The sequence below is a fragment of the Armigeres subalbatus genome, chromosome 2 (genome assembly GCF_024139115.2).
Source record: "Armigeres subalbatus isolate Guangzhou_Male chromosome 2, GZ_Asu_2, whole genome shotgun sequence".
Taxonomy (NCBI): domain Eukaryota; kingdom Metazoa; phylum Arthropoda; class Insecta; order Diptera; family Culicidae; genus Armigeres; species Armigeres subalbatus.
Window position 1 is genome coordinate 358,830,785 of NC_085140.1, and position 17,771 is coordinate 358,848,555.

Below are 17,771 nucleotides of genomic sequence, written 5' to 3' on the forward strand. Positions count from 1 at the left end.
CTTGGCCAGAAAGGTTTCGATGGAATAAATTGTTCGGCCAAATGACATATTCGCCAAAATAACCTTCGGCCTTGTGGCCAAATGGTTTTCGGTCGAAGACTTTACTGCCGTTATACGCATATGTGTCCCATGTGTGCTGGGATTTCCTATATACATGAGACAGTCATGCGTATAACGTCAGTTTATAGCGACCAGCTTTTCCCATGGTTTAGCCAAAAGTCATTCGAAGGAAAGCTATCTGCCCGAATAATATGTTAACCCGAAAGTCATCTGGCCGAAATCAAATGACATTTTAGTCCAAGTGACTTTCAGCCACATGGGTTTCGGCCTTACACACTCAGTTTTTATTTTTGCAGCTCGGCAAAATCCGCACAGCCGTGTGCCCAGGAAATTAAAAAAACTGATATCGCGTCAAAACTCCGGTTTGTTAGCTGGGTTTCGGCAAATTATTTGCTGATTTTCAGCAACTCAGCGAAAAATATGTTTGCTGTGTCTCGGCTGTGCGAATCTCGATAAAAGTTGAACAAATTGCTGAGATCCCGGTAAAAAAAAATAAATGTGTATGGTTTGTTTGGCCAAATGACATACAGCCAGGACCGGATTTAGCGAGAAGGGGGCCCCGGGGACGACAGTGTGTGGGGGCCTCAAAATGTTCAAAAAAGGTTGGTTTTGATACATAAGATTTGTGGGGGCCCGGGGCCACGCTCTCCCCGATCCCCTCCTAAATCTGGCCCTGCATACAACCATAGTAACTATTTGGTTTTATGATGGTTTTATAAGACTCTTGAAAAGTAAATTGTGGTCTTCAAGAGCGTTATAAAACTTTAAATCTTTCTTGGGAGTGGACCCCTCCATGTTATAAGACTCAATGCCGATTCATGGAAGCAAATTTTGCCAAATTATAAAATATTCTGTTGCTTACTGTGATTGTGCGTATGAACAGCTGCCCAAGGATGTTCTGTTTCACATCTCGACATTTCCATGACTCGATGACCCCTTCAATATTGATACAAGGAAGCTCGTCTGTATTCGCCCAAATAACTTTCGGTCTTGTGGACTTCGGACAAATTACTGTTGACCTCTCCGTAATAAATGACGTTACCTTTCCGCAATAAAAGAAGATTAACCATTGGTATCACACTTATTCAAATCGGAAAGTTTTCCTTAAGCAACCAATTAACTTTAAGGACAATCCTCTCGGAGTTTGAAATATCTTGCGTTTTCAAAGGCAAAAACATACGCAGCAACGCATAACTGTAATTTTTATTAGGGTAAGGCACCCATAAATCACCCACACCCCTGTTTTCGCTCACCTATTTTAAAATCTTCATTCCTACACAGAAAAAAATCCGTGGTGAAAACTACTATTTTGTAGACTACGCTCTGTTTTTAAAACTACCTTGAAATTTCAGTATTTTTTACCATGGTTTCAGAGAAATACACAACTTTTTCAGTTCATATGACAACACTCCGCATGGGCCACAGTTGATTTTGACTGCGCGCATGGTAAAATTAAATAGGTTTGCTATCTGCTGAAAATCGTCGGTGCATATTCTTAAAATAACCCTCGGAATGATAGTTTAGACTGCAATATTTTTTTGCGTGTCATTATTGAAAACAGTGAAAGTTTATATTTTTCCATACAATTATTAAACAGACGGGGTCCCGTTTCGTAGTTGGCTACACGTTCGCCTTACAAGCGAATGATCATGGGTTCGATTCCCAGCCCCTCCACCAAACCCTCGTCAGTCACCGGATTCGCAGCTCATACAGTGGCGTTTTGGGGTACGCGCCTTACCGTACGGTTGCCTGATGACGGCTGACAGCTTGTTCTTCTCGGAGGCATTTCTCCAACGTTACCCGGATAAATGGCAACCGAAAAATGCAACGATCATTGGATACATGACATGGACAAACGGACACAATGGACTCACGATGAGACAACGACAACAATAACGAATTATGGATTTATAGATTTTGTTTGGACTCTGTTCAACAGAATACCACAGTAGATCTCCTGGCACAGTAGCGGTTAAGAACACAGAGTGCCTACCAAATAAATATATGAATAAACAAAAAGTGAACAGATATGGAAAAAGGTGAACTTAACCTGTTTTCAACGACTAGTTTTCCAGAAATAAAGATTTTAAAATAGGTGGGCGAAAATGGGGTGTGGGTGATTTATGGGTGTTTGCGGTGCACCATGAGTGAAATAATAAAGATGACAGTTGTGCGTTGCTTCCGTATTCAGTGGTCTGCCCTTGAGAACGCTAGTACTTTTAAATATTGATTCCTTGAGGATTGTCCTTGAATTAACGTTTTTCGATGTCATATAGTAAAATTCCACCCAATTTATTTGTTTCACTATTTTTAGAAAAGTCACTTGCTTATGGCAGTCAGTCAATCGTTTTCAAATAATTGCACTTTTTCGCCCCAAAATTTAAAAATCTTTCTGGTATTTTAATTATTTATACAACGATTTATGCATGTTAAAAATTTAAGAAGCAGGCTAATAAGATTTTATTGAAGAATCTCTTCCGTAATCCTCATAGGGTAGATGAACCAGTCGTAGTAACAGCGCCAAAGCACGATTGGTCACGCCGGGAAATTAGGAATAACAATTATTTTCATCTTGAAGATGATATTTTTTGGAACAAAGTGTCTTCAGCAAAGTCAAAGCTTATTATTTCAGCTTTATTTTGAAGTTTGTTCAACTACATTTGTTTATCTTAGCGTACAATGTTCTGGAAAGTTGTTCCTTATTTAATTTTGAGGTATTTTTTATGCTTTAAAATTTTTTAGAAGACGTCACTTCGATAAAAATTAAATCTAAAAAGTTACAATCAAAATATTGATTTTAAAGGGTCACCCTAACATTATTATTTGAAATTATCCCAACTAATGAATATACGTATCTGTCAAGGTACAATTAAGTGGTGGAACTAAATGGGATTGTACAAACTCGTCTTATGACAAGTGAAGACATTCCACTAAAAAACTCAAAATAATTTTCTTAACATAACTAATGATACAAACGACGTACAGCAATGGTTTTGAGCAAAATGCCTCAACATTAAATCAGGATCAACTTTCTAGAACATTTATCTCACAATATAGTGGGACCACCCTATTGCAACAAACTTTTAAATAAAGCTTAAATACAGACCCCATTCGATTTTAGCAACATTCGATTTTGGCAACAAAGCCATTCGATTCTGGCAACAAAACCATTCGATTTTGGCAACACAAATGTTTTTTTTCTTTAAAAAAGTGGCACAGTACCGTCATATGGGGGGAAGGTGATCATTGAGGCGAAGATGATCATTTGATGTGTCAGTCAAAACTGCCTAATTTTTTCAAGTAATGTTACCGCAAGGTAGAAAATCCGAGTTTTTCGATTATAATCATGAAAATGTATTTCGTGGAGGAAAAAGAGCGATAGCTATTTTCTTTTCAAATTACGTAGTAAATTCAACATTCATACAAGTAACGTAGAGTATTTTGACGGATAAATCATAAATATTTTGGTAGAGCTGTCTTGATCAACTTCAACCAGATTACTCAAAAAATGTGTGATAATTTAATTAATTTGAATAAATGCGAACACATTCCAGAAAACTAAAGTTGTTGATTATTGCAACGTATAGCAGTACATGTTTTGAAAATATTTGTGTCGATTTAAAATGTAAACACACATTGTTATTGCATGTTTTGTCTTAAAAATGATCATCTTCCCCCCAGATGTGTGTATGTCTAAGGTCACAATAAGTGAAGAAATGTGAAGAATCACGAGAAAAAAAAAACCATTCGATTTTGGCAACACAAATGTTCCGAACGTGTTGCCAAAATCGAATGGGGTATGTAATAAGCTTTGACTTTGCTGTAGACACTTTGACCCTAGAATATTATCGTCAAGGTGAAAATATTTTTTTCCTCCTAATTTCCCGGCGTGACCCATTCAAAAAATGTGTGTGTCAAACCGTGCATTATATTGTAGATCCAGTTGAAAACCGAACTGAGCTCTCGCGACAATCGCATTTTCTCCCATTTCCGGATGTCGCAACTGCATCGCGAGTAGTGCGCATCTATGCCATAGCCATGCGCCATCATGCGCACCACTCGCGATGCAGCTGCGACATTCGGAATTGGGAGAAAATGCGATTGTCGCGAGAGCTAAGTTCGGTTTTCAACTTGATCTACAATATGACCAATTGGCAATTACAAATCAAATCATCGAATATCATGTGCAAATCAATAGATTATATTCATAACTAGCAGACCCGAGGAACTTTGTTTCGTCTTTAATTGATTTATTCTCTGCTTAGTTCTCGAGTTGTGTAGACATTTCTGTTTCATTTGTATGGAAGCCCCCCTTTCCAAAGGAGGGAGGGGCCTCGAACCATTTTAAGAACGTTCCCCGGTCTCAAAAACCTCTGCATACAAATTTTCACGCCGATCGGTTCTGTAGTTTCGGAGTCTATAAGGTTCAGAAATTCATTTTTATGTATATAGATATACGATTACATCTTTAATTTCATCCAAAATAAACAAAACATAATAACAAAACATCTTTTTTCTTCATTTTTGACAATCTTTTTACCAATTGTCGAACAAGTTCGATTCGCCATAAGTAGGAACCAAAGCAAGAAGTTGTGGCACAAATGATGCATGGGTTTCTATTATGGATCAAGCAATTTTGGATATAAATATGAGTTCTGTTATCACATTTTTTTTTGAGAAGCAGGAAGGAAAACCCATCGTTAGACATAACAATATCCACATGTCCTTTATTATTTTTTTTATTAAAATAGTTGTTCTTAAATGTAGCACCCACTTAAATCATAAATATTTGTAAAATGAAAGATTTAGGTACATTTAGGCTTAATCTGTGTCGTTATTCATTGCTGTCAGTATTACTTACTGTGAGAATCATAAAAATGAGAAACAAAGCTGTTTACGCTCCAATTTTTTGTATTGGATTGTAATGGGTACATGTTACGATTTCAAGGGGCAGTAACCCCATGTAAATTTGCAAAACACGTTACAAACAGCACTTTTCATTCTAAACTTTTCGAACGATGTACGCAAAAATTCTCATTCAAGTTCATCGAGAGTGGCATACAATCACAATGAAACAATTTGAAAATGGAGATTCTTATCAGTACAAGCTGCTTCATTTCGTTTCGGACCAAAAGGTTCTAATATCCCGCATCATTTTTTGATATGTTTGGTGATTTGTCGGATCGTTACAAACGAATCGTTTGTGTTGCTTTGTGCATTCCATCATAGCCTCGGATATCTTCCGTCAGTCATCATCGTTCCCGTCGGTTGTCGGCACATGATTCCTGCTTCTACGTGGTACCTAAGACAATGATCGACGGTGATTATGACGCCGCGCTCGAGTCGTGGCCGACGACGGCGACGACTACCACGTCTGTCGGTGGAATGTAGATTTGACAATACATATTTGAGCAGGGGAACGTCTTGTCCTATACTCCAAGCTGCCTCCAATACATGCCGCTCGGTCACCGCCACGGAGTTAGAAGGTTCGTGAAGTGTGGCGCGTCTGATTCATCATCATGCGGCCGGTTTGTTTCGTTTCAACAAATTCATCATATTGTCAGTCTGAGATCCGTTCCGAAAGAAGCTTAGAGAAATGTCACAACCAGGAAGATTCTCCTTTGGAGCGACTTGTAAGAAACGTGCTGCAAATCAAAGATTTTGGTTTTCTGTGTAGAATTTTGGCGTACAGAAAGGTTGTCATCCCGTATCGAAAATGATTTGTTTGATCGAAAAGAAATAATGGCGTAGACAGTTTTGTGAAGCTCTCGACTGATGTCTACTTGTTACTTCATTCAAGAATATACAATTTTGTAACAATATTTTTACAACAGACTTGGAAATGAAAAATCAAACATTGAATATTGGATAATAAATACATTTTCCAAATTTATATCGAGATATTGCATCTTTATTCCAAGTAGCTGCTAGTGGAAATTGCCTTGGAACATTTTTATTAAAAATTATGAAAAATGTTTAGGAAATAATTACTTTACTTTAAATGGTACAATTTTGTGGAAAATGTTGCTTGTTTTTTCACGAAAAAATATTTTTTTGATGATTTGTTTTTGTTTCGTTATAATTTTGCTAAGTTGGTGATGTGCGTGCGGAAAACAAAAATAAAAATTTCCAAGGTAGTTTTCTGGGGTAATAGACGACCCATGTCCATAAAGCCTATTTCTGTAAAAGATGTACGAAAACCTGACTCTTCAGTAAAATTTGTACAGAAAAAACAAAAACTACACATTTGGGTTATTTGGCCTAATGCCGTTTGGCCGAATAGTTGAAATGTATTTCCTTAGGGGTCGTACACTAATTACGTAAGCACTTATGGGGGAGGGGGGTCTGCCATTTTCATACGCTCCATATAAATAAAAAAGGATTTGCATGGGAAAAATCTTACATGGGGGGAGAGGGGCTGAAAAATTCAAAAAAAAAAATCGCTTAATTGTTATTAGTGTACGGCCCCTTATTAAGCGTGTGAAGTGAGAAGTGAGTAGTGAGTAGTGAGAAGTAAGGAGTGTTTGTAGTAGGCAGCAAGAAATGAGAAGCAACAAATGAGAAATGAGTAGTGTGAAGTTATTGGTAGCGAGTAGCAAGCAATTTCTGAATGAAGAATGAACAAAGAAGAAATAAGAAAGAATTAAGGATAAAGAAGGGAAATAGAAGAAGAAAGAATGAAAAAGGAAGAAAGAAGTAGGAGGAAGGAAGGAGGAAAAAGGAGGAAGGAAGAAGGAAAAGGAAGAAAGAAGAAGGAAGAAGAAAGATGGAAGAAGGAAAAAGGAAAAAAAGGAAGAAGGAGAAAGGAAAACGGAAGGTGGAAGAAGGAAGAAAGAATAAGGAAGAAGGGAAAAAAGTAGGAAAAAGGAAGAAGGAATAGGTAAGAAGGAAGAATAAAGAACGAAGAAATTAGAAGGAAGATGGATAAAGGAAGAAGGAATAAGGAAGAAAGAAGAAGAAGAAGGGAGAAAGTAAAAGGGAGAAGAAAGTAGGAAGAAGGAATAAGGAAGGAACAAAAAAAGAAGAAGAAAAAGGAAGGAAAAAGAAAGAAGGAGGAGAGGGAAGAAGGAAGAAGTTCTCTGTTCTCAGTTCCCTTTACTCTTTCCACTTTTTACTTTCCACTTCTCATTACTCACTTCTCATTTATCATTACTCGTAATCTGAGGTCAATTTTTGTTAACAATTCGGTCAAACGGCATTCGGCCAAATGGCTGGTCCATTGGACGGTCACACAACTATAATGCCCACAATCGCATATTTGTCCCATATGAATAGGATATCCAGCATAGTTGGCATAATTTGCCATCATAAGCATGTCATGAAAGGCTTTTATATTATTCAGTAGCATGCGGGAAAGGCACCTTCATCTCTAGGTGGATTGTGCTTGTTTCAATTTGCTTTTAAACACCATATTAGTAGCTTAGAACGACGCGTGAATTTATCCTTTGGACAGAGCGAATTCAGCACATAGGAACAGGAATGTGAAGAATTTGATTTGGAAGTGGCTTCAGTTCGGAAAAATGAAGAAGCTCATGAGTGAATGTTAACAGTAGCAGATATGGCCCTACAACTGGGTGGAGAAGCATGAATGATGATAACAAAAAATGTCGCTTTAGATCACATGGTGGACAGTACACGGTCGGACAGAATGTGAATTCCTGACGTTTTAGCGTTTGGCCTTGCGCTTCCTCTAGCACGGAGCAGGTTAGGGTTGGAATTTCATGTCGGCGGTGTGATGTGCTGAAACTTTGCGAACACTGGTAGCATCACTTTGATACCAATCCAATATATGACGAATGATGATTTGTGTCAGTTGGATTGCTGTTGCTATTTCTTTTCCGTATTATTCGATTGGACGAGTCATTTTGAATGATTTGTGATGATGAAAAGGGTAATTCATCTGCTGAGAAGAAGCTGACCAGAATTTGAAATAATTGTAGCCAAGGACACTTCATGCTTCATGCCGACGGAAACATATTTATTTTTTAAAATGAAGATTACCCTCACCAAACAAAGTTTTTTTTTTAATGACAGGTCTCTTGCTCGGTCACTGACAGTTAATTTGGAATTCTAATTGGAGCATGTCCTGTCTTTGTTTATAGTCTTATCAGTTAAAATAAATAACAACACAAAGAGCTACGAATTAAAAATTCTATTGTTTCATAACACTCAAGTTTTTTTCTCAAAAAATATGGTTTATTAGAGTTATTGCCAAATCTGATAATTCTCACATACCTGCCATCGTTGGATAACTAGAATATGCAGCCGCACTTTCCAGTGCATGTGCCGCCTGTTGCTCGTGATGTAACCTAATGAGGAAAAACAAAATTTAGAATTTGATCCTGTTGTGCATATTTAGCTTTCTGTAATCATAACTATCCTGCATATGTTCAACCCCTTACCTAGATGTGTGCCCGTATTGCTGAGGTAACCTCAGTAAGCTACCGTACTGCGCCATGTTGTGATGATAGGCGTGCGCGTGGGCTGCATGTGCGTGGGCGGCATGGGCATACGACCCATAGTGAGCTGCATGCCACGGGTCCGTTGAATAGCCTCCGTCGGTCGAGTAGAGATCGGAAACCTACAAAAAGACAGACGGATTTATTCAACTATGGGCTTGTCTAGATTTGCTTATGCAGCAACGAACCTGATGGTGAGTAGGCGCGGGTGTAGGATGGACGTAGTTGCTATTCCAAAAGGAAGGAGGAAAGTTTCGACTCGACATGGAACTGTAACCTTCTAGAAAAAAGATAGAGAATAAAAAAAGAAATGTTAAAATTTGGTTTTTCATGGTACGTTTGAATACAACTTTTCACTTTTGAGATCGGTGGCAATGACAACAGCGTCAACGGGTGACATTTCCCAAAAATCTTGTATGCAGACCCCCATTATGTTACTGTTTTATGTGATGTTTTCCGCCGATGGAAATGCGGCATAAGTCACGAAATGAAGACAGTTACATGTAAAAAGCAAACCAGCAGCGATCTGTTTGGCTGATATTCCTTTAAAACAGACCACTTCTTGTGGAGCACATTCGCACTACAGTTCTTTTAAACTTGTCGAGAAACCCCAAAACAACACCGAGAGCAATAACATTTAATCGATTTCGGTGAAGTTGAAAGTTTGCTGCTTCAGCCATACAAGCGGGAGCGACTTCAGGTCTGCAACACAGGTACCATGTGGCCATGGAACCTATAGGTCCCGATCACGAGTAGCCTCGAAATGGTATTTGGTTTAGGGAGAAGCGAGCTCCGCGGCTATAAGTCGAGGACGAAAGTAAAACAGAATTCCAACGAAAACAGAGAAACACAGAGACAGCGGCCAGAATAGTGGAAACTACCGTGCGATGGCGGGAAAATTTCTGGAAGTGTTCACGGCACGAGGAGGGTGAATTAGGGTTTATGGTTTGGAACGGAAGGGAACAGCCCCTGTTGTCGTTTCAGCCGTTGTTGGTTTTGGCTGTGTTCAGCTCCCAACGGGTACAAAATTCACTGGAAAGGCATTTAGTAGTTTGGCAAGAAAAAGGTAAAGTTCACTGAGTGGAGCGGCGGCGTAGATCAAACTGGAGTGTTGCAATTTGGTTGATATCATGGCGGTAAATGTCGTGAAAAAGGAGAGGTGAGTGGGATTGAGCTGAGCATTTTAGATGTCCGAGTTGGTCAGGAGAATGACGTTAGATTTTTCGTGAAGGCTCTATCTGGGTTGCGTTTCAGATGCGAACTCGAACAATTGGATTTTGGGTAAAATTAATTGCTGTGAGATGCTTGCTTGTTACATAATTTCAATTATTTCAGTAACGAACGTTCGAGCTGCATAGCTGCCAAATAAAGTTCTAACGATTAACGAGAGCAGTGCTCTATATATTTGCTCTAAAGCAACAAATGTCTTGACATTTCCTAATTTTTTAAAAAGCGTGACGAAACTTATAGATGATCTAATATTCATCATCATGCGCTACATCAAAAATTAGCAATTTACGACTCATATCTCATTTAACACGCATTGTTATAAAACATATTTACATTTAATAGGAATTATGCCTTTTTAAGCACAACATGTGAAAGAGTTTTATCACTCACCCCCAACCAGATAAAAAACAAATGTTTTTTAAACAAAATATTACTGAATCTTGTCAACAATATCCAAATGTTTCTAATCAATTTATTTCTGCTTCGCTTTTGCGAAGTAATTATCAGAAAGAAAAGAGTTCATTTTCCAGATTGTTTCCACTGGTTGAAAACTCGTACAGCAAGAAGGTTCAAAGTTGAAGTTATTCACACGTGTAGTGGTTTCGTTCTTTATTACAGCCGTACGTTGCCCCGGCTGTAAGATTTTCCCAGTTGCTATCGATAGAAAGGAATTTTCTTATGGAGTTTGGTTCACTCGTAAGAACCGTTTCTTCGAGGTTCGGAGCATGAGAGAAGCTGCTGCTCGACAAACCACTCGAAGCGGAAAATTGCTAGCTGATTAAATTTATTATGTTGCACGACGATCAAAGGTTTCGAGTTTTAAAAAGTCTGAGCACTTTATTAGGGCGATGAGGTTTTTTAGTATGTATGTAAGGGATTGGTAGGAATCTTAAGATGAGGCATGAATATTGGAAACCAAATTTTTGTAGTGCAGAGGTAAGATGCATGGCTACAAACACGAAGAAGATGGCTAGGTCGCAATATCGATCCCAGTTTAGAAAGTTATCATGACAGCCCTGGGCATAAGATAATTCGTGTTACTTAGCAAACAAATCACGCAATTAATAACTGAGAATGTTCTTAATGAATAAGCTGCGAGGGGACAAAATCCCATTCGTGGGTTGCGAAGTCACAAAAAGAAGAGGACCACATTTCTCATAAGACCCCTACTTAGTCCAGTGGTTTGAATATTTATCACGTATCTGAAATGCTTTGCATTCATCAGCCAGATTGAAATTGTTGAACCTTTTGGCATTCAAAGAAACAGATGAGTTCTTTCCGGTCAGTCGCACGAGCAGCCGGTGAAGGTTTTTGCATATTCTTCTCCTCACAGTGAGATGAATCTCGGCGGTTTCTTCACCGAGATGAATTCTTCGAATTGAAATAGAAAATATTCGGCGCGCCATGTTCAACGAACAATTTAATTTTAATTTATAGCGAAATAGCATCTGTTTGTACGGTATTTTTATGAATTGTAAAACAAACCACATGTGCCTAGAATGCGTTGTTTGCGTGAATCGTTGATGCTTCGATCGAAAGCCAGTCGGTGGCGCGGATTCTTTGGCAGACGAGGTAGCGCTCGAACTATTCAAATTGCTCATGGTAATAAAAGTGTTTATTTTTCGGCTTCACGATTCGATGACCAGACATATTTTGTGTCGTCGTGACACGAACTACCATCACGGTTTGGGTTTGAAGTCAGTTTATTCTGATTTTTTAAATATTTCCTCAACTGCTGTCAGAGCTGTCTGTCCTCGAATTAGCATTTTTGTAACATATTTTTAAACAGAAATAACAGTAATATAGAAATGAGATGAATTTAAATTTGTTTGGCCTAAATGCTGCGGCAAATCCACCACCCGAAATTTATATACTTTTGTTCGATTTATGATTTTTGGGGCAAATCCGATGCCGAGTCCGACATCCCTGCTTGTACACGAGCTGGCGATAGACAATCAAACGAGAAGATTTTCTCAAGTAGACAGGTTTTGTCTGCTTTACGATAATTGGCTCATTTGTATTAACTGTAAACTGGTTCATCCGTTGAGTGATTGACAACTTTCACCTTAAAATTGTTTAGCTTTGCCAAGTTTGTAGTAATAACACAAGCGATTGGATATTTGAATAATATAGTTACACAACACATTGTAAAAATCATAAATCGTTTTTAGTAAATTAGATTTTTTTGTTCTTTAAGCTTCCTATAGGATAAATACATGAAAAATCTCCAATCCAATGACTAGTTGTTTGATTTGCATAAACCACACGTAATTAATAGCAAACGCCGGCGTCCGATGGATAGATTTTGACAAAGCACTATTGTCGTGTGAATGTGAGTAAGCCGCATGGGATGGTTCACATTTCACATATCTCCAGTGCAAAATAACTCAATCTCACAGCACTGTGACACCGGCTTATTTCGGGAGCACGAAAGCGCGTTTCCAAGATGCAATTGTAATTCGCGTGAACTCACTTCTGTGAACCGTTGGTGTTTGCGCATCACACGGCCTCTAACTGTTCGGAATGTTTATCCCGCTGTTGGATGCGTCCTGAGACATCCCGAAACCCGTTCCGTTTTTCGTCAATTACGAAAGTGAAAAATTTGCGCGCCGAAAAAAAATAGTCATCCCGCGCTGTGTTGGATGCAATGCCGTTGCGAACACAAAAATGTTATTTCAAATATTTGCACTGCTCGAATGCATGAAATAGTCAAAATATCTGGGTTTGATTTCTTTCCCGACTGACTTGCTCTTGTCTCCCCACTTCTGTGACCTCCTCAGATGGATCCACAGAGGAAACAGACAAGGCGACACGCAATAAGGTGCTTGAATGATAGGATTGAGTGGATTTTGATGCCAGCTAATTTCATGAATGGGCTAGCGTTGTTTAAATTATCCGTGTAAACTATTTCAGGCATTTACAACACAAATATAGTGTCTTGAGAGAATGGCGCACACACCTCACCTTCTCGAATTAAGTCAGATTCAACGATGTGAACGGTGGGTGATTATAGCGTGCCGCTCTCCGAAAGACAGAGCTCTGCGAAAGAATGTGGCCGAGGCACAGCCGTATCGGAAGCTCACGTCAACATGTTCGAAATGGTGTCATCGTGACCATTATCAGAAGACGCGACATTATGCATAAACACGTTAGGCGTTAGTGCATAAGTTAGACTTCAGTGCGTTAGGCATAATTTCAAAAGGTAAAATATGCATTTCACTCATTAGCGTAACTAGCTCCGATGCCTGCGGGGGAGACCTATAGCCCCTCCCTCTATTCTTTTTATTTCAAGCTTCTTTCCAAAAAATCTTGAACATCTTACCACTCTTATTTTAACGAAGAAATCAAATTGAAATTTACGCCAAGTAGGGGAACAGACTGCTTTGACAGGTTTTGTTCTATTATTGTCGGGGGGTTTTTGTCGACCGAATTTTATGAAATTTGGCCACAATATGTTTTGATTTGCAAAGAATGTTTAGGCCAAATTTGAGCATAATCAGTCGTAAAAAAAACCCCTGACAATAATAGAACAAAACCTGCCAAAGCCGTCATTCCCCTAGATATATTATGTTAAGCTTTTATTCACCAATCTCATATGCTTATGGCAAAACGTAGCCGATTTTACACTGTTCGCTTTGATAACATATTGTTCGTCGATTTAATAAAAACCCCTTCTGCAGTTGAGCTCGATGCTGATACTTTATCTTTCTCAGTAGACATTCGCTAATTAAGGTTTCTATTCGCTAGTTGGTTTGAGGCCTTGCTCCAATTAGCGAATGATCGTTGTCCTTCGTCATCAGCATTATTATGATCTGCTTCATCAAATCGGCATGAAGTACACTCAATCGATTATTTAACTTTTCTAAGCTCAACTTTCCCAAAGAACCGCATATTTTCGGATTTCTCTAACCTTTTTTAAAAATTTCAAGCAAAAAATAGAAAAATATCTGATGTTTAATTTTGGTCCAGCATTCGCCAGATGTTCTTCAGGCAATTTCACACTTGCACCACTTTTTCATATTTTGTTTTCAATTTTTATAATAGTTGGAGGCTTCGAAATGCCTATATAGATGGATTCCATGGGGAAGTTGACCTCAACTTTTTACTTTAACCCTTTCCTTCCCACGACTTTTTTCGAAGATTTCAATAGAAAGGAATCACTTTTAAGAAGAATCCTAGAACGATAATTATTTGGCATAGCCGGAATCGATCCCAGTCACCTTCAGCAATTTTCCCATGACTATCGGCAAGTACAGCGGGAATCAACAGCGAACCAGTTTCCGTCCCCTTTTATCGATGATTGCTCAACTATTGCATCTCTCTTTAGACATCGCCACTCGTTTCATTTAACGGCCCTCATAGGGCCATTAAAATATGCGCGGTGTTCCCTTTTTTCGGAACTGCCCTTTTCGCTCCCGACCTTATTTCCCTGTCGATTGGCTGCCACCACCTTATTGCCAATATAAATCTCCGACGACTCGGATTCGACAAGCTTGTGCTGCTGCTGATCTTTTCACATCGCGGCAGTGGAATCCACTTCGATTGGGATTCCTCGTTCGATTACTACCAATATAATGTCGTTGCTTTTTTTCTCCCTTTCGGTTTTCTTTTGCATCTCGTGTAATCACATTGGAAGGGAAATCTCTCGAAGAAATCGCACATTGGCAAGCATTAAGGCAATATGGGTCGTGAGAGCTCTCTCACTAATTGGGTCATAAAAACTATTTTAAATAAGTTCGTCTGTATACATTTTGAATATTGCCTAAGCTCAGATTAAATATTCAATTTTGAGAATATTGTAGAGTCTACTAGCCTCAGTTTTAAACACCAAACTAAGAAATCTTCGTATTGCCCACCAGAGTGTTTTCTCCCCATTTTTTCCTATAAGCTTCTTTACTTTGCTATGGCTCCGTTTGCCAACTTTTTTCTTACTGGCGATGGCGGTTTCTTTCAACCAATCTTCGAGTGGTACCTGCCCCCAGCAGTTCCCCCAACCACGGGCAAAGCAGTCAGAGAGATGGAACGATTCGGACGTAGTAAATCACAAATCGAGATTATTGCGTGGTGGACAACAAAAGTCGTTGTCAACAGTTGAGCCCGGTTCGGATGGGTGACCAGTTGGTGAAGGTTCCCATGCATGGGATAGGGCCGAGTGAGCAGAGCAGAGAAAGAATTCGTTGAAGGATTAACGTCGATGCTCTTGTTGAGGTTTCGATCGTGCCGGGCGGAGATTCACTATCGGCTTAAAGCGCGTTGTTTCGTTTAGTGTTGTGAAATAATTTGTTGTCCCCGATCCGCCTCTACCGCGAGCCCACCGAGTTCAGCGCAGATTGAGCCGATCTCGGTGTGAGAAAGAAGTTGATTTTTTTGTTTAAGTTGGTCGCAAAATGTGGAGGAAGAAAAATGAAGATTTTAGCAAGGTCGTTAGCGGGGTTTTCTTTAACTCTGGTCCGACGGTAAATCGTGGATCGATCGTGGGAAATGCATCACCTGAAAAGAGGCTTGTTTATGAATGCACAACCGGAAAATAGCTATTTATGCCCCATATGCTTTTCTTGATAACGAACATTTTGAAGCCAATATAATAAAGTGTGCCATTGGCTTACTGCTTGATTAAAGCAAGTTCTTAAAACTCTTAGATTCGAAATGTAACAAATTAGTAAATACAGATCAGTTCTATAATAGTGGCAACAGTTTAGGTAATTTCCTTTTTCATTTCAATGTTATCTATGATGACCAACACAAACATCACAAGTTGTATGCTTCACAATATTTTAATAGTTCATCACAACGTTCATCACAAAACGATTTTTTTTAACATGTCGATAACTTGTCGTTCAATATTTTTGTATTGTGGTGTTATGAGGTCCAAGGGTCTCGTGAAAAGTGTTTCACAAACGTTGTTGCTCAGTAGATTATAACGAACCTCTTGTGTAGCAACATTACTGAATACATTTAATGGAGGATTAAATAAACTACTTTCTGATTGAACAGAATTGGCAGGTTGTAATAATGTTACAGTTAATGTTGTAATGCAGGTAATATTCCATTTATCCTTCCATTTCAACGGCGACAGAATCACAACGCGATTGTCGCGTCGGGTGTGTTTGGGGAAACCTTTATATTTCAGTTATCTCCGGCCATTGCACTGGTTCAGAAGTCCCCAAAACGTGCGTTTTTTAGTTTTCGACCTGAAAACTACATTTTAGAGTCATGATGTCTTCAGAAGAGTTGAAGGATATTTCTTAGGCTTTCTTTTGATAAGAAAATATCAATGATCTATCCACCTTGATGGGCGGTATGAAATAAAATAATTACGCAGATTTACAAAAACATTGGTTGTCCTCTGCAATGTTATAAAGAATGTGAATTGGAACATCTTTTCTGAAGACACAATATTGGACAAACGGTTTTGTAACGAATTAGAGCACGTTTTGTATGGATGACCCCCAAAAATCATATTTTGAGCACATAACTTCTAGAAAGTTGTGCATAATGACAAAAAACATGTTTGTCTAGAAGACTACTTTGATCTATCTTGAAACATGTCAAAGTTATTGAGGAATCTTTAGAAAAAATAGTCAATTTTCACATCCACACACCATGAAAAGCGGCAAGAGGCGGCAAGCCAAACAGCCACCATCCGTCGTGTTCCACTATTGTTTTGAATCAACTTAAAATAGTCCTTATTAATGTGCGTTTTTAAGTACAACTGTTACGTAAACAATTAAAAAGTGCAACAAAAAGTACGAGACACTGAAGACGACCACACAGTTGGGGTCGAAATACGTATCTGCAAAGATATCGAAATAATTGGTGGAATTAAATGGAGTTACTTAACTCGTCTTAGACGGTTGAATACATTCCACTAAAAAGAGCTTAAAATATATTTTTTCTGAAGAGTGGCTAACATGATTAGTTATTTATTGCATGGTTACAATCTAGACAAATGTCAGCCTTAAATGTAGCTGTTTCGTCTTGATGGAGATTATTACTATATAATAACCAATCATGTTAGCCACTTTTTAATTGTTTACATAACAGTTGTACTGAAAAACGTACATTAAGGACTATTTTAAGTTGATTCAAAACAATAGTGGAACACGACGGAACAAAACAAAACATTGTGCATTCGGTAGCTTAAAACCGAAACTTTCAGATGGTGGGCAAGGGCATAACGGTAAATCGTGCAATGAACACCCTTGGCATTTACTCTTCTCTGAAATCCAGATTTCGACACAAACATTGCTGGTGCACCATTACACTATGGGGAATTCTCATACAAATGGGTGGCCAAAAATATTTTTTCAATGAAAACTGTTTCTATGCAACGTATTTTATGGGCAGGAATATTTAAAAACCTTTTTCAACCCTTTAAGGGCCATCGTTAACCCTTAAAAAAATGACGAAAAAACATTTTTTTCGGTATTTTTTTTGTTTTTTTTTTCATAAAAGAGCAAACAACTATATTTCTAGTAATAATGTTGTTTATTTTCTAATCATAACGAGGTATAGAGAATAGAAGCCACAATTTTCAAGAAAACTTTGATTGCAGCGTTCTCGTAAACGCGCAAATCACTCACTAGAACGTGGTACTAGGGTCACATTTCAATCCCCCATTTACAGATCAGGGGACATTTGGGGACATTAGGTTTGCGGGACCATTTTATAGCAAAGAATTATGATAATTAAAGTTTTTCCTCTATAACTTTTTGATATTAAACTTCGCGTGCAGAACAAACCAATCTATCAGAGGCTAAAGTTTTAAGCTTTGAAATGGTATATAAAACAAAAAAGAAAAAATGACTTCATAACATACATATCAAAGTAAGTGATGATTTTTTATTTTTATCAGCTTTTTTCACTTCATCAGCCCATATCTTTTGACTGAATAAACACAGCGCTTCAATATTTTCCGATTCTCTTATCTAGAGTACATACTCTCATATGATATATAAATTAGACAAATTGGAGATAGTTAATTTTCCGATTAATGGCCACCCTTTTCCCCATTGTGCATTA

The 17,771-nt window shown here is 38.4% G+C and overlaps 1 protein-coding gene across 3 annotated transcripts in view; it reads right to left on the bottom strand.

The window, feature by feature from the left end:
* LOC134212979 (protein vestigial) overlaps window positions 1-17,771 on the bottom strand; it is a 110,986-nt gene that overhangs the window by 12,528 nt on the left and 80,687 nt on the right. For all 3 annotated transcript variants that reach the window (XM_062691393.1, XM_062691392.1, XM_062691394.1), the window contains exons 5-7: window positions 8,708-8,799; window positions 8,463-8,641; window positions 8,296-8,369 (exon numbers count right to left, since the gene is read on the bottom strand). In XM_062691393.1, the coding sequence (XP_062547377.1) occupies window positions 8,296-8,369; window positions 8,463-8,641; window positions 8,708-8,799 (345 nt within the window). The remainder of the gene's footprint in view (window positions 1-8,295; window positions 8,370-8,462; window positions 8,642-8,707; window positions 8,800-17,771) is intronic.